The sequence below is a fragment of the Oenanthe melanoleuca genome, chromosome 1 (genome assembly GCF_029582105.1).
Source record: "Oenanthe melanoleuca isolate GR-GAL-2019-014 chromosome 1, OMel1.0, whole genome shotgun sequence".
Classification (NCBI taxonomy): Eukaryota; Metazoa; Chordata; class Aves; order Passeriformes; family Muscicapidae; genus Oenanthe; species Oenanthe melanoleuca.
In genome coordinates this window covers 86,652,692-86,679,288 of record NC_079333.1, presented here as the reverse complement: position 1 = coordinate 86,679,288, position 26,597 = coordinate 86,652,692, and the positions used below count along the sequence as shown (strand labels likewise).

The window sequence follows — 26,597 nt, the reverse complement described above, 5'->3', positions numbered from 1 at the left end:
GCAATGTTTTCAGAAAGTCTTGGTATTTTCTGGCACCGAAAGCTACTGACACAATTGCTGCCTTTGGTTTAACACATCTCCAAAGCAAACAAGCACCTTGCGAAGCTGCCGAGAGAAAACATGCCAGAACAACAGTGCCAGAGGGAACGCGGAGTACGGAAAACCTTTTTGTGCAGACATTGTCATGCAGGCTGCTATTCCTACTGACAGGCATCACCTGCTCCTGTGTCTGCCACATAACATCTCAGTGGTGATTCCAGCAATGGCTTACATGGAAAAAGGCGTAGGAAAGTACTCATGTATTTTTAGCTATCTTTTTAAAACACAGTTCAGCAGCTGGAGAAAGACAGGAGAAACCAACACCACGTAGGCAATCACACACGGTGGAAATTAGGAAGTATTATGTAGACCTCAATTTCTGAACTTCTAAGGTAAAACATTAGGCTAAATGTAGGGAAAAATTCTGAGCTCACTTCTTTCATTGAGGATTCCATATTTGTGCCTGTGCCGCTCTTGGGAGCATTAGGATCTCCTTCATCAAGGCCTAATATTTGCTTTATCTGTGGTTTGCAACTTCTAACCCAACTGGTTTTCTTGAAAAATGAGAAAATAAAAGAAAATGAAAGATGAAAGAAGGGAAAAAAAGGGAAAGGCAAAGGGAAAGGCAAAGGGAAAGGAAAAGAAAAAAAATAATAATAAAAAAAAAAAAAAAGACAAGAAAAAATTTCAAAAGAAAAAATTAAAAAAAAAAAAGAAAAAAGAAAAAAAGAAAAAAAAGAAAAAATAATTTAAAAAAAAAAGAAAAATAAGAAAAAAGGAAAAAGAAAAAAAGAAAAAAAAGAAAAAAGAAAAAAAAATGTTCAAGAAGAACCTGGAGAGGAGAGTTGAAATGAAGCCAGGCAAGGAAAGGCAAAAAAGAGTAAAAGGTAATAAAGGGAAGGAGGAAAAATCAAAAGGAAAAAAGGTAAAGCAGTCGTAACTTTTCTTCTTGGGGTTTCCATGGTGCTCAGACTTGTGAAATGTATCACAGCCTAACTGTTGACCTATTACAACTGCTTGAAGACTTCAGCCAAAAATTCTGATACTGATACAGCAACATATAATCTGTTCAATCTAAAAATAAAGACTGATACTTAGAAAATAGTGCAAGATTAATTTATTTACAAATATTTCAGCCAGTTATATTTTAGAGAAACTTTTGTTATGAAGACTGAAGAAGAATAAAAACATAATTCGGAAATTTTAGACACACTGATCAGAAATTTTAGACACACTGATGCTTTGCTTGTTCCTTGGAGGTATTTTTAGTGTTGGCTTTTCCTTTTCTGGAAGCTTCTAATGTAACAATACCTTACACCACAGTGCTGATACAGGGATCAGTGGTTCATTAAAAGCTAATCCATGAGACATTAGGCTTACAAGTGTCACAGACACATTAGATTTGAGAACAAGGAGGGACACAGTGGTGAAAGGATTGTCAAATATACAGAGAATATCCCCGTGAGTGGGTACTACCATTAGTTTTGCAAGAAAGCATTAGTTCTGAAAATTAATTTCGTACGTGTAATTACTGGAAACAGCTGTTTAGAAAGTGGTATTATAGCAAGTTAGACTGAAATCAGTCAAAAGATATTTTATTTCTTTTTTGCCATTTGAGGTTTAAGCAGCACTCCTTATATTTAGAAATCCCTACATCTGTAAAAAAACCACAAATATCACATATATCTAGCCAGTCTAATAATTCTAACCAGTCTAATAACAGCTATCTTCACTTGCACGCGATGTACATTGAGCTGTTCAGACTAACTCAGGGCTACTTCCTTCACTGCGAATGCCAGTCAGATATCTACAGGGTTTGATATAGTCTGTATAGAAAGAGAAAATGGCAGAAACTGCTTTACTTTTCCTCCATGGATAGTCGGTAAAGGTTCTCTCCCAAGAACTCGAGCCTCTCCCTTTGCTCCAGGTCCTGGTACAAGCCCTTGGGCACCTTGCTCAGGCCGTACACCAGGCCGAACAGGCAGCCGGCGATGGACCCGGTCGCCGCGCTCTCCCCTGCGGGTGTAAGCACAATGGCAGTGGCCTCTTAGTGTCACCTTCACACACCACCAAAAACTGCACTGCAAAAGGAGGGAGCATTCCACGCCCATGGAGAGCAGTGGGAGCGTGTTGGGTCAGTCCTAAAGGCTAAGGAGGCCTGAATAAGAGCATATGGAGATGCCACTGTGGTGTGCGCTCCAGGGCTGGGAGCTCACTTGGTTTTGGGAAAATCTACCCCAGCACAGCAGCTCTCACAGGCAGCTAGCCATTGCTAAGAACAAAGGAGGGAATAATAGTCACAGGGGTGTCTACTATACAACACAGGCCCTGGACTACAGAGTGTTCCTTCCCTCCTCACAGCTCAGCACAGTGCAGGCTCCAAAACACCCAGCCTTCTGAGGAGCACTGATGCTCTGTGCTGATGTGGGTTTGTGCCTGCCAGGGTCTGCAGTGGGGACTGTGAGCCCTCACCACTGTGCTGGGGCAGGTGAGAGACCCAGAGCCCCTCCAAAGGACTCACCCCACACAGGGAGGGAGGGGGTGAGTCAGGGCTGGGGTCCCACCCCCAACTACGCTGGCCCTCCCAAAAGCCCAGCTAGATGCTTCTGCTCATGAGAAAGCTCTCTCACAAAGCTGTAGAAGTACTCATTGTGTGCCTCCAAGTGCTGGATGTTATTTGGCTGGCACTTGTTTGGGTGCTGTATTATTCTTCCCCCTGACTTGGTTCCATTACATGCAGTTAAAAGGTTGTTTTGCCAAAGGTACTTGTGTTCTGTCAGGATCTGTCGGCCCTTTAGAAAGCCTTGCTGGACTTGCTCCTCATGCACCTCTGGTGGAATGCATGCAGATGGAGCAACATTTGGAAAGTGCTACAATTGGCTTGTGTGGCAGCTGCTGCCAGCAGGACGGGGTTTAGAGGCTAAAACAGAGGCGAGAATGTTACAGACCGTGGCAGAGTGGCCAGCAGAGGCAGCTGGCAGCCAGGAGGGCTCCAGGAGGAGCAGGCAGGAGGCACAGGGGACCCTCACCTCCGTGGAACATGGAGCGGTTGCAGAGCTCTGTCCAGTCCCCTCCACAGCCCATCAGGGCATCGTAGGCGATCATGGGGGCGTCGTGGCCTCGCCGCCCCCCGCGGCCCTCGGAGCTCCAGCGCCGGTAGGTCTGTGGAGAAAGGGCGCCGTGAGGGCAGGGCCGGGCAGGGGAGGGCAGGGCAGGGCAGGGCAGGGCCTGGCAGGGCAGGGCAGGGCTGGGCTGGGCAGGGCAGGGCAGGGCAGGGCAGGGCAGGGCAGGGCAGGGCAGGGCTGGGCTGGGCTGGGCTGGGCTGGGCAGGGCAGGGCAGGGCAGGGCAGGGCAGGGCCTGGCAGGGCAGGGCTGGGCAGGGCAGGGCAGGGCAGGGCAGGGCAGGGCTGGGCAGGGCAGGGCAGGGCAGAGCAGGGCAGGGCCGGGCAGGGCAGAGCAGGGCAGGGCCTGGCAGGGCAGGGCAGGGCAGGGCCCTGCTGGGCCCAGAAACTGAGCTCTGAGCTTCCTGGGCTTCCTGAGCTTCCTGGGCTTCCTGGCACTGACCCCTGAGAACACTGCTTTGCACCTGAGGCCTTGGATAGGCTTCCAAACTGGAGTGATGGAGTTAAAATCATGGGTGTGTAGTTAAACAGAAGTGTGTGCTTTCACACAGTGAAGGGTTTTAAATGTGAGGTTTTTATAATATAGTAATCGGTATGGGACAAGATGGAAGGTTTTAGGTGGTGTCTCTTTCAGTGTTCTTCCTCCTTCTTCTTTCTGGTTTTAGGTGGTAGTTTCTAGTAGGACAGTTAGTGCTGCACTGAGGGAATTTGGTCATTGGGTTAAAAGTATAAATAATATAGGTGTTATTTATCTATTTGATTATTTAGCTTTAAGAGACCTTGTAGCTATCTAAATCTTGCTCCATTTTGCTTGCTTCTAGCTGGCGGTTAGAAGTGTTGCTGAACATTCCGCACTTTTGATAAGATTTAATGAACAACCAAGCCCAAACACAAGAAAATTCATTTACTTTATGTTTTTTTAATCCTAGCTCTGAGTAAAAACAGAAAAAAAACATCAGACAAGCCACTAACTAAGTGGTGCAAAGCACCACACCATTACAGCACTGCAGGCCTGGGCATTGGCACACCAGGCTGGGGTTTCCCCTGTGGAGTGGGAATAGCTCCTTGGGCTGGGAAAGGGCAGCAGGGGCTGTGCTGTGGCTCCTCTGGTGCAGTGTGGATGAGCCACAGTAGCAGCTCCAGCAGTCCCAGTGGTGCTTGAAGTGCTGGCATAAACCTGCAGTCCAGCTTAATGCACAGAGTTCTTAGCAGGCCAAGAGGCTGGTTTAAGCAAGCCAGAAATGCCAAAAAGTAGATTGAGACAGATTACAAGTTCCCATCCTAGAAATTTCTTATCATATAAAAAAATTAAGGTTGGTAAGGACACTTCATCAGTCATCTTCCTGCCTTTGGGGATATTCTCAACTCCCTTTGCTGCACATTTGCAATTGTTCCAATTAGCCAAGTTTTCATTGGGGGTGAAAATGTTCTGATCCAGTAATTTCTTTAGGGCCTTAGTTTCAGACTATGTAATTCAAGCCCCTTTCTCTGTTGTTTTCTTGATAAGCCTTTTCTCTCCTCTTCTAAAAGCACTTGTTGAACAAAAGGGAAAATAATTTGCAAGCATAAGAAACAGTTCTTCCCGAGGAGAAGAAGGAAGAAGAAAGAGCTCCAAACCCACAGTGAGGTTTGCAGAAGAAAATTGTATTTTCTCTAGAGCAGGTACTTTCATCCCCAAATACTCAAATTATCTCAACACTAATAAATTTATAGTTAAAAAATACCTTCCTATTAAGAAATGGGCAGCTTTGTTTCCTCAAGTTTAACTTACATCATGGCAAGTTGAATGTTGCTGGCTGGCTGGCTCTTGGCTTCTGCAACATGGATGAAGGGTTTGCATTTCTCTCTATTCACTTTCACCTGAGCTATTTCATACTTGGTTGAGGTTTGTCTACACATACATCAAACATGCCAGAGTCAGACTACAGCTTCACTCCATGCTTTTTTTTTTTTTTTTTTTTGGTACAATTTAGAGAGATTATTTATGCCTTTATGCCTTCCTCTGCCCATGCAAATTTCTAGCCCTTTTGTTGCAGTTTGGATGCTGGTGGAGCAGCACAGACACACATGCAATGCTGCCAAAGGCAGGAGGGCTCAGCACAGAGGGGCTATTCTGGGTGTGGAGCCAGGCTGCTCAAGTGTCACTCTGGTTATTCCTCCTCATCCCTGATGCTCTGCACGCGTCCAAGGTCATCTTGCCTTGCTGAAACAGCTTTACATTGGGGATAGCTGTCCTAGGACTGAACCTGGCAGCACTTAGCTGCCCCAAGGCAGCACTTCCCAAACTGCTTCCTTCTCCTTTCATCTCCAGTGCCTTTGTGCAGCCCTGTGCTGTGCTGTGGCACCAGCCCAGCTTCCCTTGGGTGGGCCAGCAAGGACCTAGGACTTGGATGGGGTGTCAGCATGCACTCTCCTGCTGAAGGCACTGAGCTGCTGCCAAGTCCAGGAGGTAGTTCACATGTCCCCTCCTTGCTGTCAACCCCTGCCACCAGTAATTACAGCTGCCTCTGACTTCCCCACTTCTCAGGAGCTGACCCACTGCTGGCTAGCACTCCCTTTCCATTCTTCTTTTCCCCTTTCTTTCTGGGTTCTTTCACTCTCCTGGTTTAAGCAACTCCATCTTAAGAAAACAAGGTCCATATAGTCTAATTTTCCTGGATGATTTTGGTTTTGTTCCTTCCTCATTTTGTAGCACATTATGTCCATCACTGGAAAGCAAGTCAGACCAGTGTTTTCTTTGCAGAATCAAGGCTGATCCCACATGTTTAACATTGTCTGCCCATTCACCATGTATCTAATATCTTTCAAATGCACATCACTGAAAAATTATATATACCAGCTTATAGAGAATGTGGCCTTTGCTGCTAAGCATTTCAAAGTGTGATTTATTTTGGGAGGGAAACTGCCTTTGAAACATGCTTGGATAGATTCAAGCCACATTTGAGGGCTTCACTTTCACATGCAGCTGACACTGTGCCTGCAGAAAGGAGCACCTGGCCAAGCAGGAGTATGCATGTGGGCAAGGGATGTGCCAGACACTGCTGCTTTATTAACTGCATGTGAAAAGGCAACTGGCTATACTCCCAAACACAAGGGGACAGTTAGTTTGGAGGGAAGCAAAGGGAGGGTACTTCTGGGAAAAAGCCAGGCAGAATGGTCTCCTCCCATCTGTGCCTTCCATAGCTATTAGCACACTAATGAAGTGTCTTGGCTTCTGCCATGCTGTAATCTCTGCCTGATGGGGGAGTTTGAGGGCCAAGCACCATTTCCCCTTTCTTGTTCATCAAAATAAATAGCTCAGTAGGCCAAAATAGTTGGGCTAGGGTAATGAAGGTAAATTTTGCTTCTGCATTAGGAATTCATACAGTTTCTCTTGAAATGATTGTGGGAAATTAGTTTGGTTTAACCTCTCCGTTTTTGCTTTGCTGATACTCCAGTAGTACTGAAAGGAATATGAAACTAGTGAATTCATGGCACTGATTTAGTAAAATAAACCTGGAAGGGAATCTATTCTTTATATTTAGAGTGAGCATTTTCTTACTATCCACAGTCAATTGGACTTCCATATGCACCTTTCACTGAACAGATAATCACCTAAAAATACACAAAGTGACTCCTCAGCATAGAACTATGCTTAAATAGTCTGGAAAAAAGAAGACTGATTTATGGCGAAAGGTGACAAGAGCCACATGCTTATTGCTTAGCTGCTAAGTGGAGAGCTTTGGGCAGTGCCAGCCCATATCAGATAGCTGTAAACAGCAGGGAAGAAGACACATTATTTCTCTCGAGTTAAGAAGATATAACCAGCAAAGAAAAGATCATGTACATTATGAAATAGTATCTCATGGAATGTGGTGAAACACCATCTCCCAAGACACTCAAAACTAGCTTGGCACAGCCCAAGCTGGCAGCAAATCAATCACTTGAGATGTCTGTCCAAGGACCAAAAAATCGTAGACTGGTTTGGATTAGAAGAGACCTTTAAAGACCACTGAGTTCCAACCCCCTGCCATGGGCTGGGACACCTTCCACTAAACATGACGAAATCCAGCTTCTAATACCTGGGGGTACTTCTGTGGGACTCTGGCCACAGCTCCATTGGGCTTTAATGAGAGCTCCAGGCAGGACATTTCCCTTTTCCACCCTCAGATAGCCATAGCCCATGTTTTATCCCTACTCTGGGTACCAGACCATTAAGCAAGCCTCTGCTGTCTGTTTTCTCCCATTGCAGCAAACCCAGGACTGGTGGTAACTGCTTTTTTTTAAAAAAAAAAACAAAAACAACCTGAGTTGAGGATGGTAGTTGTTTTTTCTTTCTTGAAATTTCAGAAAAAAAAAAAAAGATTTCCTGACTGTTCTGGCAGTGGAATCAGTTGAAAAATAGTGGTTTGTCTCTCTGAAAATACCCCTGTTGGTTCAGAGCCATCCCAAGAACTTTTGGAAATTGCAGTTACCTTTTCTCTCTCCTCTGCGTCATAGTTGGCTGGAAAGACAGGTTGATTCTGATTTTCCTCATTGATTTCTCTCTCCTCCAAATAAAACTGCCACTTGGCTTCAAAGTAAAACCAGTGCTCTTGATATTCTGAAGGCAAAAGATATTAATGAGGTAGTGTTTCATTTTAAGAACATTTTCAGTTCTACTTTAACATATTTTAAGGATAATTGACTGACATGAAACCCTAGGTATTTTACAGTAATGTACTGCATATATTCTAAGTATGTATGGAGTGTGGCATCTAAATGTAAACAGAGGATGAAGAAAATGAAGAAAATACTTTCAGAATTTTGTGCTATTTTAATGTCATTTAAGATATATCAAGATTAAATTTTACAAGAATTTACTGAAGCGCACTCCAAGGAAAAGATAAGTCAGCAAAAAGAAAATAATCAATTCTATGTTAGTTTTTATTCCTTTCCTATGATTGAAGAGTATCTAAAAATGCTTCCACATCCTAAATACAATTTGCCACCTACATCAGTTATCAGTTTTTAATTGCATAAATTCTCCCAAATTTCTGTTCCATTTTCATCACATTTATTGTGTGATCATTCAGGAAAAAACAGATAGGAAAGTCCAAATTTCCCATTTGCATATTCTGTAATACATATCAAAGGTAGCAAAGGGATAAATAACACACACATCTGCTAACTGTGCTTACAGAAATAAGCCTTTTTAAATAACCATATGTCTTTCTCCTTTTTTTCTGCCACTTTGGGAAGTGATCTCTAATCAAGCCTAATGTCTTCCATGTAAATAAATGTATTAAATTTAGTTTATTTTCAAGCCAATGCTCTGGTTCACCCTTTTTACAAAGGCTTGAAAGTTACCTAAGGCAGTCACACTGTTAAGTCCATACATTCACCATACATGGTGCCTGCAGAACTGAGGCCCAAGGAAAACCATGCCTGGCAAACTGAGAGGGGAAAGGAGTTAGGGAACAGTGAGGTGGCCCAGGTGGCTAAGTATGCCAAGGCACACTAGCAATCTGGGATGGGACCATGGGTGTAAAATAAAATTTAACATTCCCACTTTTTCCCTGTCTCTCACTTGCTTGGCTGCTCAGTGGTATGTGCTGATGAGCACACCCACAAACAAAACCATTCACCTGAAGGATGTAATCTGATTTTTCCTCTTTTCCTAAAATGCCACAATTTGGCATTTAAGATCTTTAAGTAGGGGCTTTCTTATAAAAATCCAAGCTGCTTTGTAAGGACCTGATACTTCCACAAGGTTGTCAGCTTCCCCAGCCCCAGTCCCAGCCAGTGATGAGCATTCAGCCACATGCCTGAGACACCTGGAAATGTCCAGCTGCCCTTTTTCTGAGTCTGTGACCCAGTTTGGCCTCATTTCAAAGAAACCATTCACCAGAACCCTAAAAAGGGGACATGTTTACAAAAACAGAGTGAAAGGGCATTTATAGCCATCAGGCCAAGGAGAGCATCTAGATGTATCTGCAACATCTAGAGGAAAACAGGTGTAAGCAAAGCAAATGTGAACTATCAACACCCACAACAGCAGCTGGTTATGACAGTTTTTAGAAATGTGAGTGACCTGACCAGTCTATTTTGTTTTTGTTGGCTTTTTGTTTGTTTGTGGTTTTTTTCCTAATTCCCCCATGACAATAAACCATAAATGCCTAAAAAATGAATTTTTTGTATGTTGCACCTTAACAAGCAAGGTGCTTCTTCCACAGAAATAGAGGGATCGAGCAGCTGAAGGAGATTTTTGTTGGGTGGACCTGTAGCATGGTCAGAATGCCATGCTACTAACCCTAGCAAGGCTCTGCACCACCCTCGAGCCCAACTGAGGTGATGGTCACATTCCGGTCCATGGAACTATCTGTAATCCAGTAATTGCAACTGGATATCAGAGAGGGGTGTAGAGTGGAACTCTCTGTGACATGGATAACAAACTCTCTGTTTGTTATCCATGGGGGATAATATAGCTAAAATAGGATTTTCTAAAACTGGAGGACTCTTTGGCAGGATTTCTTTGCAGTGCATCTCAGCAGCCAAGGAGCTTAACTTTAATGCAGGACACTTTTCCCACTACCAAAATAGGATGAAGCCCAACAATACAGGCACTGGCAGGAGGGCATGCCTTAGGAGCCCAGCACACATAGCTCCACTCTGAGGGGTCCTGCTGGGCTGGAGTGACAGGGACCTGCTGCACAGCCACTCAGAGCGACGCTTGAGCACATTAATCCTGCACCTGCTCCTCATGGGTCTCTGCTAAAAAAATCCTGGTGTGCAATGAGGCACAGATGAAAACTCAGGGTCTTTCAGAAAGCCTTCCTGGGGCTCCTTTCAGATTTTAAAGCAGCAGCTTTTCTTCAGGGGTAAGTTCTAATTTCTGAGTGCTCTTGAGTAAAGATTTCTATTGAACTTAGTCTTTCTCAACAGCTGTCCCTTAATCTCTTTCCTTGAAGTTTCAATGTAATGAATGGCAGGTCTCACCATTACAGACATCACTTCCTGGCAAGAGGGGACTGAAGTACTTAGCCCCAAAGACCACGTGCATAGCATTAATAAAGTAGTAGTATCAAGTTCAGTAGTTGGGTGACACTCAGTTGTTTAAAACAAGGATACAACAGGTTGTATCTTAAATATTTGTTCAGAAAAGCAACAACTCAAATTTGAATTGTGGTGAAAAGCTAGCTCTTGGTCCGAAGGCATCTGCAGGTGAAATTTTCCTGGCAGGATGAGGAGTGTCAGTGGTTTTATTCCTGGATGATGTTGAACTGCACTAATTGATGGAAGGCAGCTGAATAATTAATCTCAGCAGTCAGTTTGCCTAATAACCTGCTAAATATATTTTCCTTCCTCCCCCCTACCCAGCGATCTCTGAAGATTCCCTAAAAATAAAACTGTGCAGCAGGGCACGGTCATTGCTATTTTGCTTAGTGCTTTTGCCACAAATTCACCAGGCGACTAACTGATGGTAGAAGAAGCTGGCACCACCTGTGAGGTACTTCTCTGAGCAGAGAAAGCAGGAGGACAGCCTTTGGAGGGTGGAGAGGGGGAAAAGCAGCAAGATGTAAAGACTAGGGAGTGACATTTCTTCAGTGCCTTTCCAGCTAAACTTAGCTTTAAGAAAATAAACTCTTGATCCAGACTCAGTACCTGCCATGTGACGAATGGTCTTCTTACAGTATTCTTCAGCCATTGGCACAACCTTCATCATCTCTCTTCCCCACTGCACAAGGGGTTTCCCTTGTATTGCATATGCCACGAAGAGGGCTGTGCAGAGGGACCCTAGAAAACCTGGAATTCACAAATAACAAGGATTACCAGTGTGCATCTGTGCTGGTACCATCCTTTTTGTCCTTGCTTCTCCTCATAAAATCACCAGTGGAATGCCTCGTGGCTGCCAGGTAGATTAACAAATGTACACAACCCATCTCCTCCTGTTTGCAGCCTGGCTTGTGGCATGTCAGGATTATTGGCTAATAAGTGCTGCCCATTGGTTTGCGACTTATCTTACAGAGGAGGAAGCTTCTGTTCTAGTGGTGTAATGTGATAGAAATTGAGGTAGGGGTCAAAAATAAACACCATCTACCAATGGGATACTGAAAATCTTCTAATTGAAGTCACATGAAATAATTGACTTCTACAAAGTGATTCAATTACAAGCTATATTGGCTTGTTTACAGCATCATCCAGGCCAAGAGTGGTGGTTGCTAGATCTAACACTATTTCTCATTTGACTCTAAGGGAACAAACCCATGTCCCCTTAGGTGAAAGAAGAAATTGTCCAAGAAAGACATGCCGGTCTTCTATTTGTAACTCTGGTTACAAATATTTCAACATTGCAAATATTACAAGTATTATAACTGTTCATGGGCACTCAACACTTCCATCACACCAGAAACAGTCAGCTTATTTCTTATATTTGCTTGTGCCCTTGGCATTCTGTCAAGGACAACAAAATCAACCTGGTGCAGTGTGCAGGAGAAGCTTAGAAAACGAAGTCAGTTACTTAAATAAATCCCAGGTGAGCAAAGTATTGATGCAGGTGCTTCTTTCAGTGCATGGGACCAAGAGCGTTCACTCTTGCATAGAGGTAATTGTGAATTTTGTATTTTGCTGAAAGTAAAACAAAATTATTTTAGAAGGTGACAAGTCCAGATGAGATTACTAATTCCCTCTGCCACAAGACCTGCACTACTGGGTCAGGCTCAAGATGGATCCAACTAGAGTCCCATATAGAGTATTCATATATTCTATTATATGAATAATAAAAAGAATAACAGCCTGTGTAGACCCAGCCCAAAGGGTCTCACTCACATGCACAGCATCTATCCCAGATGCAAAGATCACTTAGTGTGAAGGTGGCAGCAGAGAGTTTGGAGTGTGAATCAAAGGGCTAGCAGGGGGCAGTGAACAGCTCAGCCAGAGGGTGGCAGAGCCCGGGGTGTGCCCTGAAGGTTTCCTGGGGGCTGGCAGTCTGCTCCTGCCTGCTCCCCAGGCTGCCCATGCCCTTTGCTGTTGCTGTTGCTATCCCTGCTCACAGCAGCCCCCACCCAGGCTGCTGCTTCCCACTGGGGAGGAAAGCACACCCAGCCAAATGTCTGCCTCTGCAAGACAGACTGAACCCCTGCCATGGAGTGGTTTGCCTTCTCCATTCCCCAGGGCAGCTAGACTAGTTTTAGGGGCCATTTCAATTACACAGCTTGATTGATTTTGACAAGACAACCTCTTTGCCTGGTCTCCTTTGAACCGTGGCACACCTGAGGACTTTGCAGCTGCCTTGGCAGCAAGCTCTGAGGCTTCACTGTGCATAACATGAGGAAGTATTTCCTTTGTCTGCTTGTTTCAGTCCCAGCTGACACACTGGTTGGGTTTTCTGAGTCTGAGTTATGAGGATCACAACTGGCATTTTCCTGATACCTTTCAGGATGGCAGTGGGGTGCATGTGGCCCTTGCACTCCTCTCCTTCCTGCCTCCTTGGTGTGCCATTTGTTTCTTTTCCCAGCTGAAAACTCTTTCTGGATGTAATTTCTCATTGTATGGAAGGTGTTTGACAGCTTGGATCCTCCTTGCTGCCATTTTCTGGGTCTCATAAGCCCTTTCTGACATGACTGACATAGACTACAAGCAGTCTTATGGCTGCTAATGCACCACTGACTTTACACACCAGCCTAATTCTCTGCTTTGTTTTGAGCCCTTCTCTCCTAATTTTATGGCATCCTGATGGCTTTTCTGACTGCTTCATAGCACTGAGCGTGTTGCACATGTCACCATTCATTATGGTTTTATTTATTGCTGTTTAAAACAGACAGAATGAATACAAGTTTACATAGCATAAAATTATCAAAATGACAGATCTGAATATTAAAAACAACGTTGAATCTGCTTATTTAGGTTTTGTTTAGAAAATGTTTCAGATTGCATCCTAAAATATCTGGAATTTGGTTTTTTGGCATACTACCTTTACCTACAGTGATTGGATATGACAAAACCTGCCAAGAGAAAAATGTTGTTATCCCCTGAACCATAAATTTGCATGGCAACAGTGAGTCATCTAGGTATACATGAATCCTAAAATTCGATCAGGGCAACTATCATGAATATGCTTTGGACAAGGCAGGTTGTGTTTAGATATTGGGATTTTAGAAGAGAAAACAACTATGCCTGAGGATGCTGTCGGTATAATATACAAGCAAATATATAAGCCTGTATAAATAACATGTATATGTACGTGTGAACCAAGCAAGGTTCAAACTGAGGGCTTGGAGCCTGCAAAGCTGAAGTGGTTTAACCAGGGGAGCCATGTTAGCTCCTGCAGAAGAGCAAAGCTGCCTTAGGGGATGTCAGAGTGCAGGCATTACCTGTGGGATGGTTATGAGTCATTCGTCCACATTCAATGCTCACTTCAATAAGTGTCTCCAGCCTTTCTGGCTTCCAGTATCGCATCCCTAAACACATGGCTTTTGTGGAAGCTCCAAATCCAGAACCTGAAGTAAAACATAACACCAAGCTTTTAAAAGGAGACTGATCTCACATAAATATGTTGATAAAATATGAGACAAGCACACTTCACACTCATATATGGGAAGAGAACTCCTCAGGGGATGGGAAATTACCATGCAAAATAAGTTAAAAGTTTTGAATGTTTCTTGCAAGGAATTTTGCTCCTACATAGTCATTCTGGTTTTAAGATGTATTCCAATATAATCAAATGCTATGAAGAGCGTAGTGGGTTCAGAAAGCTGTGTGCTCTCTTGTTCACAGAACTTGTTTGATCCAAACTCTCATCCCATCTTCACTCATTCTTGCCTGTCACTGCTGTTTTGCTTGCTCCAGGTGCCCACACCAGAAACAGAACTTTGAGAAACGGATACATTTCCCCACACCCTTATTTTATAGCTGTAAGCACACAGTTAAAACACTTTATATGAGCTTCACAGTACACCATTTAATTTTAATGCGTGTTTCATCCTGGAGAGCCTCACCAGTTTCTGCTATGTACACAACTAATGTGTCCCAAAGAAGCTAAAGGCTACAGAGCCAAATCAAAGTTAGCCAATGTCAGAACTGAAGTTTGCCATGCAACCTAAAATTAGTGCTTGTTGTGCTGCAGTCTACACTTACTGAGCTTAGTTTTGGGAATCTCCACCTCCATGTAGCACAGAATTTTTTTATTGAATACCTAATTCAGAATTTCTTTTAATCCGTAGAGCTGAGTGTGTGATATTAGGTGTTCAACTTTTAAACACTTCATTGAATGGAGTTAAACTTACTAATGAGTTTCTCTGCAGTACTTATCACAGTAATTTTAGGATCCCAGAGAAGTTTTAATGAGCTTATCTTCACCAGGCACCAGTGAGGTGATTATCTCCTCTTTGCAGCTGGTGAGCCAATGCCCAAAAAAGCATTAACTCATTGCAGGCAACCACCCTGAGATGGATAGGCTTCGATTTTTTCAAAGTACTTGGCATTTTTCAGCACTGTCTTTGCTCAATCACACTTCCCAGTGACCTTGGGAATAGCTGAGAGCAATCAGCATTTCTCTTCTTGGTTCCTGGAAGATAAGGGGCATATTTATGCTACCTAATTTTAGCCTATGTGAACCTGCATCAGAGCCCAATCTCCTTGTCTTTCCCAGAGAGGCAGCATGGAGAAAGGCAGTGTGTCCATTAGTGTGTGTGATGGCATAGTAGGAGCAACTTGGGGGCAGAGTGAACTGAAGCAGCTGATGCCAAGGAGCCAGGGTCACAGCTCTCAGTCACTTATCTGCAGAAGGGCCCTCAGCTGCTCCACTGGGCTTTGCTGTGAGAGCAAAGCACTTTGGCTCTCTTGGAGCACCTCTTGCCATGAAGTCTCATCCCAAGTGGCTCCAGCTCCGATGTCCTAAGATTATGAGTGTGATCCAAGTGGGGTAGTGAGGGTGGCACTGAGATCTACTTCAAGCTAAACTGATGCCTGAGCCAAACTAACATAAACCACCTACTCGCATTTCCAGATGCAACATCTGAATTTCCCTCTTAGGAAAAGAGTTCTTCTCCCCTGAAAGCAGCTATCCAGGAACAGATAAAACTGTCTGCCTATCCCACAGATGACATAGAAACCACAAGGAAGAGTCAGGAAGGAAATTCAGTCTTCCAGGGCACCACTCAACTGGGAGAAAATATCTTCTCCTGCTTACAAGACCAAACTGTTCATTAAACCATCTGCTGCCATAGAGTAGCAGATGAGAGTCTTCACTGTGCAAACCTAGTTTCTGCAGAGGACACAGGCCATGCTGGTTATCCAAGAGGGAAGGTTCTTGCACTACACAAAGCTGCTAATTAAATAACATCTCTCAGTATATCTGAAGTGGAAGATGAACTACAGCAATCTGACTGCTGGTCTGGAGGAGTTTGTATATCCCACTTCATTGCATTCCTATAGTCTGGGGAGTTCCATTAAAACCTTCTGCAGAATTAGACAACCAAACTTGATAATAAAAAATTCCATCACATGGAGAAACATTAAACCCAGACAGAGCTTCAGGGAGCTAACTCTCATGTATCACATCTACCATTTGAGCTAAGGATATAAGGGACAGCAAGACTAGTCCAAGCAACAGGGGTGACACATGTGACAACATAAGGACTGTCCTCCATGATCAGACCAAAGGTCAAGCCAACTCATCATGTTTGACAATGAAAAAGATACTTAAGAAAGTAAAAGAAGTACAATGACATTATCCCTTTGTACTAACTAAGCTCCTGATAATTTGTCTCCCTGATCCAGGAGGCAGCTGGCTATTCATCTTCCTGCTTAAAAACCCTTGAAGGATTTCCCCTGGGTGAATTTGCCCAGCTCATTTTTGAACTCACACGAGCTGTAGCATCTGCAAATTGGCATGGAAAATAGTTATGCAGATTATGTAGGTGTTGTGTGAAGAAGCCATGATTCCCAGTTGTTTTCCTTTTTATTTATGCACTACATTATTCTTTTCTAGTATGTTATACCTTAGTGTGATTTTCTCCACTCTACACCTGTAGAATAACAAAGGTTAGGGTAATGGCTGCTAAGCCCTGAAGAGGATGTGCCTTTTGTTACTACAGATCATTCTGCATGAAAACCTAGAGCCCAGCACCTTTACCTCCTGTACATCTGCAGCTTAACCTTCTCTTTAAATTTCCCCTCAAGTTTCTGCATTTTCCCTCACACTCTTCCCTCATGCTCCTCTGCCAATATCACCATCAAAAAGTTATCAAGGACTTCTAGGAAGCCCAGAGGTTGCTTGCACAGATGCAAATAAAGACATGCTTGGATGCTGCAGTCTCAGCCTGAAATACACATGATACAGGTAGAGCCCAGCTATTTGATTGGCCTTTTGCAGCAGCTCCAAAAGCATATCTCTGGCTCAGGGGGTACTACCTTACGCAGATTTTGGTTCCAAATATACAACATCAACAGTTCTCTTCTGAACAATTTGAAGTTTTGGCAGTGGGTCAAAACATTTTTACCATGTCTCAGAAACAGCACACTCATCTGCATCCAAACTTTGTAACAAATACTTACAGACAAACAGAGGCAAACACTTAATGGAGAGAATTTTAGCCTTGTGCTAACCAATGATGTAAATTGTAAACAAGCTCTTAAAATGGAAGGTGTTAGACAATCTTGGGCAGCGTTTCTGTGGTCACATAACCCAGGTATCTCTATAACGAGTGTGGCAATGGGCATTACATGAGGTGGCAGAGATACATAGCGCAGTCTGACTTAGGGATTCAGTGTGCTGACTAAACCCACAAGAATTTGAGCAGAGAAGCTCAATTAAGCAATGCAAAATTACCTAAGATAAGTCCATGAAGGCTAGCATATGAATTATTGCTGGAGGCAAGATGAGATAGAATGCCCACAGCAAATCAGCAAACCTTTTGGTTCCAGCCTATCCAAAATATAATCTGACTGCTAGGCATTCAATCCCAGGCATTCAGTGCCTGTGGCATGTTTTTGCCTCAAGAAGAATTTTGTGCAAATTTAATTAGAAGTTAATTATGTCCACAGCAGTGTTGAGTCCCATAGAAGACAGAACAACTCCACTTCAGGTCACTAGTTCTTCTCTCAGGGTGAAAAAAAAGTTTCCTGAAATGTTCTGGATGCTAATTTGTCAGACCAGATGGAGAAGGTGGCTTTTAGCTGCCAGATCTCAAGGTAGGAATTAATTTCAGATTCTTCTAGCCCAGAGTATCTCCAAAGCAGATGGTCCATCATGGAAAGCTGGGGAGGAGGAAGGCTGAAAGAAGAGAGGTAGCTCCAACACTGTGGTGGACCAGGGAACAGCCATATGCAACTGCTTGTCAAACAATGTTAAGAGCTACTTGGGACCACAGCATCTCCCACAATTATTGTCACCAGATTTTATCCACTGCCAGTCACAAAACATGACAGCTTCCAAAGGGGCACTTTCTCAGATCTGGCTGGCTGATAGCAGGGTGGGAAAAATACATCCTTTTGCTCCCAGCACCTGTTGTGAGGAGCAGAGGACAAGTGAGAGATGCTTTTTTTTGTCAGAGAAAACTGGCTGCAGAGACCCAGGAATAGCTGTGGCATTGTGCCACCGGGTCTTTGCCATGGTGTTGCATCAATATTCAGTTCTGTGGAGGCAGCGTGTTCTGCAGTGGCTGAGCATCACACGGACACAGCCACCATGGGTGTGAGCTGACACCGTTTCTGGCTGTCTGGGTCTCACTCCTCTGATAACAGAGTGACCCTACAGGCTTTCAGATTAATTGCACTGTGTGTGATTGTGTATGTACGTAGCTGTGTGCGTGTTATTTAACTTGTCATGGAAATTTTATTCATTGTAAAAGAAAATTATCATAAAGGGAAAGAAAGAGAGAGTCAGGCATAGGTAAACCAGGCTAGGAATGTTAGGGATTACCAACAAAACAATCACAGCTGTTAGCATGGCATCCAAATGGAGAAAAGTCTCTGTTTTCCCTCCAGTGAACATGTTGTTGTTTAGAGCAATTTATAGGCTTGGCATTTTGTTTCAGATCTGGTGTCACTGAAAAGATCCAAGTCTACAAACGTTTAAAGGAAAAATGGCAGAAAATATTTCTTAAAATAACCATTAAACTCAAGGACAAAGATCTGGACCCTGAGGCGCAGAGCCAAGGACAAAGTCTCTTTAAATAGATGTTAAAGAGGGAGGGGTTTGCTTACAAGAGGACACAGTGCCCTACAGAAGGAATTCTTGGCAGGTCTCTTGTCATCCTCAGGCGAACATGGAAACGTTTCAGGGGTAGTGGCCTTTGATGTCAGGGGGGAAGAGGAAACAATTTCCATATAGCCACAAGCACCAAGAGCATGCATTATCCCAGGCAGGCCCTCTGAAAGGAAAGCAGTGCCTACCCTTCTCGTTGAAGGGCGTGTGCCAGGCCAGGAGGTGGTTGTCTGGCTTGAGCTCCCTGCAGCCCTCGATGGTGGCGGGGTCCGGCCGCCTGCCCGACAGCTTGTCCACAGCGTCCACGTAGCGCCTCACCAGCTCCCGGTACAGGTCCTCCAGGCACCAGTAATCTGCTCAGAGCAGGCACAGAAGGTTGTTTTGTGAAGGCAGAAGAGCAAAAACACACAGAAAACAGCTTACTGTGCATTTGAGAAATTTGAGAAATTCCTGTTTCCGCTCCACTATACCAAGTCATGTTTCTGGTGCCACTGTCACATTTTTACACAATATGACAGTGGGCTGGAGGGAGAATAGTCTTGGCACTCAGCTCTCATCTTCCCCTCCTTTCCTTTCCATGTTTAATTCCTTCACTGGAATGATGAAGCATCCTGTTAATCAACAGTAGCTGCTGAGGGCCTTTATTTAAGCTCTGTGGTGTGAAGTCATTACAGAGATGATCTACTAACAGCGTGGCTGCCACGGGCTCTGGGTAAAGCCAACTGTGCCTGGCTCAGCCCCTGCCTTTACAGATGAGAATATTTAAAAATAAAAGCCTTTTTTGCTTTTTTTTTTTTTTTAATTATCACATTACAGAATCACTTTAAGAGGGATGTATGACTAGATACAAAAGCAAATTGACAACTTCCTTTTTTAAATCTGTATGTTAATTGTATTTTGTCTAAAATTTGTAGGTCTTTCATGCCGGGATCCAAATATCCTATAATATCATGAACAGTGAGGTTTGAAAAAAAACTACTATAAAAATTAGTAAGAGTGGTAAATCCCTACTGCCTGAAGGAAGTTTCCAGCACATAAATTTCTCTCTGTACTAAGTTCACTAACAATATCTGTTTATAGATTATTTTCACCAAGTCCTACAGTCTTGTCTAAGGAGGAGCCTTGCCCTTGTTTAACATAGACTGATTCTTCAATATTGCTGCTTCTCTTGGTTGGTGTTCTCTGTCCTGGGTCTTGAAGAGTCCAGCCCTTGACTTGTGTCAAGGAAAACCTTCCACTGGCATCTATTACAGCTGTGTAATCAGTGTGAATGGAGGGCAAAGGCATGTATCCATTTATATATTTTCTACATACTTGGAGAAACCCCATTTAATACTTGGTTAGTTGCACAAGTTGAATGACACAGCAGGGGAAGCTCTTCTAAAAATATCTTCATTTTGTCAGAGATGGTGAGTTCTGGAAATCCACAATTTAAGAGAAAGTTTGGAGTCCCGGGAGAAAGAGACTTTCTGAAGAACCAGTTATAGAGGCAGGCAAAAAAGAAGATGAAGAACAAAGATCCCTCTTCTTTCACATAAAATAAAACCCTACCAGTTTCCTTGCCATCCCACATGTAATCCTAAAGAAACAAGACCCTCTCAAGCTGCCAGCTCTTTTCAGATTTAGGAGTCAGGTGTCACAGTTTATGCAGACAGGAGCCAGGAGCAGGGTTTGCTGCCTGGCAGCTCCTGCTTTTGTCCCCAGAGCACAGAGTCCTTGTGGTCCAGCACCTCCAGGCTGTTCAAGCCCACCATGGTTCCCATGCTGGAGCCAGATTGCTGTCCCAGCCATCAATAGGACAGGTTCTTTCTTCAGAAATTAACTTCTATTTTTTTAACCCATGTGTAAGCAGGAGAGGAAAACAACAACACTTTTATCGTTACAGAGATAGTTTCCTGGCTTTGATGATGTTGTCCTTGTTCCTCCCTTACTGGACAGATTCCTCCTGGAAGCAGATGTTTTGTCTATCCTTCATTTGTCAGATCAGCCTTTCAGTCATGGCTCATGGTGGATTTGGGGAGCAGCAGCTCAGTCAGCAGCAGTTTCTGACAATGACAACAGGACTTCATGGCTTTAAGCCATGTTTGTCCCAGCCTACAAGTACCCTGCAACTGCCCGCAGGTGAGTGTCCAGGGAATGCTGTGGCCAGCTGCCAGCAGCCAGCCAGCCAGGCAAACAGGATGTGCAGGGAGCAGGCCAGTGAACCACAGAGATATTTTTATTGCTTAACTCCCCTCCTTTTTTTTTTTTTTTTTTTTGGCTGGTAATGTTCCAGTCACCCAATATATTCTTTAAAATCTGTTCCCACAGCAGTAAGGGCAGGTCTCCAGGGCTGGTGGCAGATGCTTTCAGCCTCACAGACGTTCACCTTCTTCAGCTTCACTCTGTTGACGTGGGTGATTTGGCACCTAGGCTGGGCCATGAGCAAGCCATGGGGTTTTTTTGGGTTCCCCATGTCAGGAGGAGACACAGCTGTGAGCAGGAGAGGTTCTTGTTTCCCTTGTAGGAAGCTGGGAGAAGGACTTGTTTTATCCCACTCACCAATGTTGCTGTGAAATGAAGATTTTTTACTAAAATTCCCTACTCCATCTTGCTGTTTCCTCTACAGCCCACAAAATCACCTTTTTAAAGTGCTTATCTGATGAGGTCAAAGAAATGAGAGTGTAGGATAAACACAGTCAACGGAAACAGTAGCTTAAACTTTTTCTTTAGAGCAATTTACAGGCTGCTATATTTAAGAAAAGAATTATTATTTTACTGTTGGTCTAAGTGACTTGATTACCCAGAAGTTATGATTTTAGAAGGTTCAATAAGCAAGAAACATATGATACGTATTTAATCATAGCCTATATTCAGAAATATGCTAGTCATCTTTTTTCTTGATAGGCTGACATCTTGCCCTTATCTTTAGTGTATTAGCTACCCCTTAAACCATTGGCTAGCTAATAGCCAAGTATGAAGTGTCCTACACACTCTTCAACTGATCTCTACCTACTAAATTTAGAGCAGATTGGGAGCAGGCAGATAAAGGAGTGGAACACTAGCACAGAGGAAATCTCATTGATGTGAAGGATACTTAGCTACATTGGGAGCTTCTGCTACTGGTAGTTTTGCAATGTAATGAGTTTTAAGAAAAATCAGGAATATTTTTACAGAGATTTAAAAAAATAATTGAATCATTCTGAAGAGGCAAAATACTGTTGAGAGGCCACTGTCTTCTGGTGTACTTTCTATGATCTTGCCAGCCTCACAAAGCTCTAGTTTGATGGGTAAGGTGTCAATATAAACATTTCTCATCTTAAAAAAACTAACCCCACCTTAAGAAAAAACAAATGCTCTGTCTCAAACCATTGTGATTTTAGAAGATACCTTAATAATAACTTCCACTACTCTGACAGATTTCATTGTAAATACAGAATGTTAGAATACTTTGTGGACTAAAGACCTTCCTTATAAAACAAATAGGTTTTTGCAGATGCAGCCCTTTGTCTGAGGGGCAGCAAAGAGAAGACATCACTAGTGCTTTTAGCCTGAAAGAGGTACTAAGGTAACTCTACTCCAGCCTGGAGTTCTGGACACAAACATGTAAAAAATGCATTCAGAAGAGTTCTTATCTGTTACAGAAGACTCTCTAGTGGCTGTATTATTCCCTGATGTACTCCAGCATACAGATAATCTACTTGGCAATTATTTTTGTTACGCTGGACATGTGGTATTTTAGTCTTTAAGTTTTAACCAACTGTATATCTCTAAGGAAAATACAGAAAGAGCCCATCCGCACTCCAGAAATCAACATCCCCCAGTTTGTGAGATGGTCACAGGATTGTGCTCATGGAGCAGCCAGACTAATGCACATTATCATTCACATAAGCAGCATTTCTGACACACTTTCTCATGATTTCCCCAGCAGTCAGGCTTATTTAAGCAATACAGCAGCTCGACAGGTCTGCTCCTCTGCAGACTGTGTCTGCTATTCCCACCGTACCTACCTGTGATGACAGCCTCAGCTGTAGCCATGTGCATGAGCGTGTTGTCACTTACTGGCCACTTGTCGGGAGACAGCACCAGGTTCTCAAGCCCTCCAATTTCCTTCAGCTCCTGCTGGATTTTTGCACCTAAGGCATTGTTTTCACGGGAGAAATTGCGATAACCGAGAGCATCCCCTACCCCAGCCAGAACAAGGGCAGCCTTAAATTTATCCATCCCCAAGACACTTTTCACTTTCCTTTTGCCTGAGACAGCCACCGAATCTTGATCTTCCTTTGTTTCTTTGCTTCAACTCAGCTCCCCCGACACTTTATATCAGCCATTGTGTCACACCAAGAGCTCTCTCTATAAGGCAAGGACTTCCTTTTCTGGCTCTGCAGATGCCATCTCTTGTCTGGGACCCGGCAGAGAGGAAATATTTCATAACCCAGGGATTTTGCAGGGGCTTTGTTCAATGAAACTCTAAGAGCAGACCTGCAAAAGCCTCGTTTCTGCAACCCAGCTTAAAACAAGCTAGGAGATCCTTAGCCCTACCCAGCCAAAGTAACTCTACACCCAGAAAAACAGATGCCTCCACAGGGGTGCTTATTTATTCAACAACTTGTAAATTAATATTTTTTCTTCTGCCCATTTCTCATATGCTGAAGTCAGCCTCCTTCTCAGGACAAGTCAGAAGTAAAGGCTATTATAAAACCAGTTTTCCAGGCTCTGTACACAGTAGAACAAGGCATTAAACAGTAAGAAATCTAGTGAAATGCAGATGACCTCTCCCATTCCTAATTACGTCCTATGGAGATATTTTGTTAACAGCTTTCTTGTTCTGTTCCACCTAGTACAAGAAGGTAATGCTAATTCACTGCACCCCTGGATAAACACTGAACAAAACACCAACTTCAATTCCACACCTCTTACTCCCTGGCAAAGAGTGACTTTTTCCTAAAGCTAAGGTCAGTCCACGTTTGGACTCTGGAAGGAAACTATTTTGAAAGATGTATTAAAATGGCATCCTATGAGTCTAATAAATAAAATCCTAAAGACTCACAAATTACAGACAGAAATAGAAATGTAAATATAAATGTAGAGAGGTAAACAGAAAGCATTGATTGACTTGACTGTAATTTTGGTAACTCATACCAGGGGAAAGGTCTTTGTTTTCTTTGCTCTTTTTCAGAGGGCAATACTGATAGCTATTCAGATGGAAAAGGCCAGCAATGTAAGGGATGCATCATCCTAGCACCCAAAGCAACAAGTTAATAAGCAGTAATTTAATCATGGTCTGAGTTATTGATCTGTGCAGAAATATCTCTGTACTTAATGGATTTTCAGGACACACAGAAGCACTGCCATGCCTGGTCTACATTAGAAAATATAAAGTGCCCAAATGGTGAAAGTAGCTTCTGTTGGTGCACTCTTGTTTTTAAGACAACAGAAATGCTGAAAAGGACCTTGAGAGTGTGTTTTCATTGCTAGAAAGTAAGAGCACCACACTGAAAAAGCAAAGAAAAAAAAAGGAAACAAAAAAGGAAAAAAAAAAGGAGGACAATTATGCCTTAGGGACCAGAGGATATGCAAGGACAAGTATCACCACTTGCCACAAGTGGTGGATGGCAGCCCCACTGCCCTGTGTGGGGCAGGGGGAACAAGCATCATCTCCCATAATTGGCGTTTACACAACACAGAGGTAATCTTAGCGTCAGCCCTGCCCTGCGCCTTACCTCCCGTTCCACGTGTCTGAAAACAAACACTAAAAATGGAAAACCAAGGCCAGGACAGCTCACAGAACACACCAGGCAGAAGCACTGACGTTGATGTGTCTGGTACAGTCCATCCACCCCTCTGTGGCACACACCTGTTCTCTATTCCTGCATAGCATCACGGTTTGCAGGCACGTGGGAATTTGAACTTGCAAAGCAAGGACAGGAGGAATCACCTGCTGAGGAACTGTGGTGAGCTGGTGAGGGCCTCTTCAGATGGAAGGTTCCTCCCTGAAAATGGGCAAAGCTATTCTTAGTTTTCCATTTATCTTTTTCTTCTGAATGTGGCTGGCAGTTGCACTGCCCTTTTGCCTCCCATAGACTCCATTCTGTTGCAACACACTCAGCTGCTCGGAACAAAGCCCAAATTAGGAATAAGGCTATTATAATAAAAACCCAGAGAAAATTTCAGAGAAGTTCTATTTTTCAGCTCTGTAAAACAGAACATGCAGCAAAGAGATTTTTATTTAATTTTTTAATCACACATTATCTCTTTTTCATGTGGTACTTCAGCTACTGTGAGCTTTCTGGGCAGAAGTAGGCTAGACACACTAAACCACTCCTACTCCCCACAGAGGAGACAATTGTTTGTAAAATATCATACCTACATGTCTTAAACAAAGATAAAATACAGTAATTCCATGAAGATGGGTAACTTCGTCACAATAGGAAAAAAAAAAACGTGGGCAGAGTTGGCAAAACTATTTAGTAAATCATATTAAAATGCATCTTTGGTGTCTTTTCATTAGTATACATACAACGGCCTTCAGATGGGGAGAGTCCATTAAAAAAGGAATAGGAAGGCATGACAGAGAAAAGGCTTGTCTGTGTTGGTGGCAGCATACTTGTTTCAGCTCAACTGCATTTGAAACCCGAGGTGAGAACATGAAAGCAACCTTTGGCCAGCGTGGCTGCTGTGCCTCCTCCAGCAGAGGGATGTGCATGGATGGGCTCCAGCCCAGGACAGAGCCTGTGCATGCTACAGGTGCTGAGCTCTGCTCCAAATCAAGGAACTGGCAAACAGAGCTGGACTGATGCTGTGTCCACACAAGCCCTTTTTAAGTTAAAAGAGGACTACACCCCAAATGCTTTCCCCATGAGTGAGTGAGTGATCCTTTGCCAAAGACACTCAGCAGAGAAATGCTCTTGATTCCAAGTCCACCCATCCAAAGGACACAGAGCCATATCCTGGAAAAGTAAGGCTGATACCAGATGGGTGCCAGCCTTCTATCAGAGCTGCATTTTTACAACTCTTGAAGGATTTTACTCGAGCATCAGAATCATACCTTTAAAACACATTCACTGAGATCCCAGAAAAAAATAAACTGGTTTTACTCAGTTCTTTAACAATGGAGATGAATTACTTCCACACAGCTTTATATCACTGCCTTGAAGGAAAAAGAATCCTTTAACACCACAGGATGGAGTTCTTCTTTACTGTCTTGGCAGAAAGCTGAGGTCATGACACAAAACCTATAAGATTTGCTAAACAATAAAGTAGTTCACTGCTTGGAAAAGGAGGCTCAAAAAAACCCCCATGGGAATTGGTCAAGTATATGCACTAACAAGAGGAAGTATCCCAATACTCAATTAAAATGTGAATGCCCCTAAATTCCCACAGCCCTTCTCATTAAGAGGTGAACACTGCACCCACTTGTCTGAAATACAGTATTTTCTGCATGTGGTTGTAGAGGAACCTGCAGTTGCAGATCCCTCTGTAAAGAGTTTAGAACAAAATGCTAATTCTAGAGGTGTGTCATCTAGTTCTACCCAGCACACTGCAGATAACAAAAAGACCAGAAAACATGTTTTGCTGAACAGGTTTATGGTTGTATAAACATTACACTTTTTCAGAAGGGCAGTGCTTCTTGGTGAGCGAGATTCTGGCTGGCATCAGCTGAGGGAAGTTACTGGTACTGACACTTCAAAGAAAAAAGGCTTGCCATGGTTCAAGTATCAATGTCTGCAGCTTCACTGTCACAGGAAAAGGAAGACAAGACTTGTGCAATACCAGAGCAGCCCGTGGTTGGTGAAAGCACAGGAGAAGGATGGCAGCTGGGCAAAGATAGAGGAGAACTTATTTATTTTGACTTAAAATTTCAGAAGAGAGTTAACGATAGGTGAATGCATACCTCTGAAGGTCTTTGCACAGATTTCTGAGCTGCTTCTCTTACAGAACTCAGAGCCAGGACTGAGCAACACTTCCTTGCAATTACACTCCCACTGCCAGTACAAACTAATGACACAAATTGTTCAGAGTCTGGTGACCAGCAGATACATGCAGTGAATACAGTAATGCAGCTAAACATGTCAAGCCTCTTAAAAGCTTATCAGTGACACAGATGACCAAACCAAACATTTATTAATGCCATTTAAAAATTAATGAGTTACATCCTTGCCCTCTTCTGGCTGATGGAGTAGTAACACAACCACCTAATAAATGAACAGAAAACAACAATAAAAACCTCTCACTAGAGGAAGACTTCCAAAGCAGAAAACTGACAAGAACCATACAGACATCTCACATGA

General features: G+C 43.3%; 1 protein-coding gene across 1 annotated transcript; it reads right to left on the bottom strand.

Annotated features, from left to right (window-relative positions):
• Nucleotides 1-1,141: 1,141 nt before the first annotated feature.
• On the bottom strand, nucleotides 1,142-22,798 carry ADPRHL1 (ADP-ribosylhydrolase like 1). Its single transcript, XM_056500960.1, has 7 exons — nucleotides 22,317-22,798; nucleotides 18,516-18,680; nucleotides 13,493-13,618; nucleotides 10,785-10,925; nucleotides 7,616-7,743; nucleotides 3,069-3,201; nucleotides 1,142-2,055 (listed from the first exon to the last, which is right to left on the bottom strand). The coding sequence occupies exons 1-7, from the start codon at nucleotides 22,528-22,530 to the stop codon at nucleotides 1,898-1,900; spliced, it is 1,065 nt and encodes a 354-aa protein (XP_056356935.1). The 5' UTR covers nucleotides 22,531-22,798; the 3' UTR covers nucleotides 1,142-1,897.
• Between the last annotated feature and the right edge of the window lie 3,799 nt (nucleotides 22,799-26,597).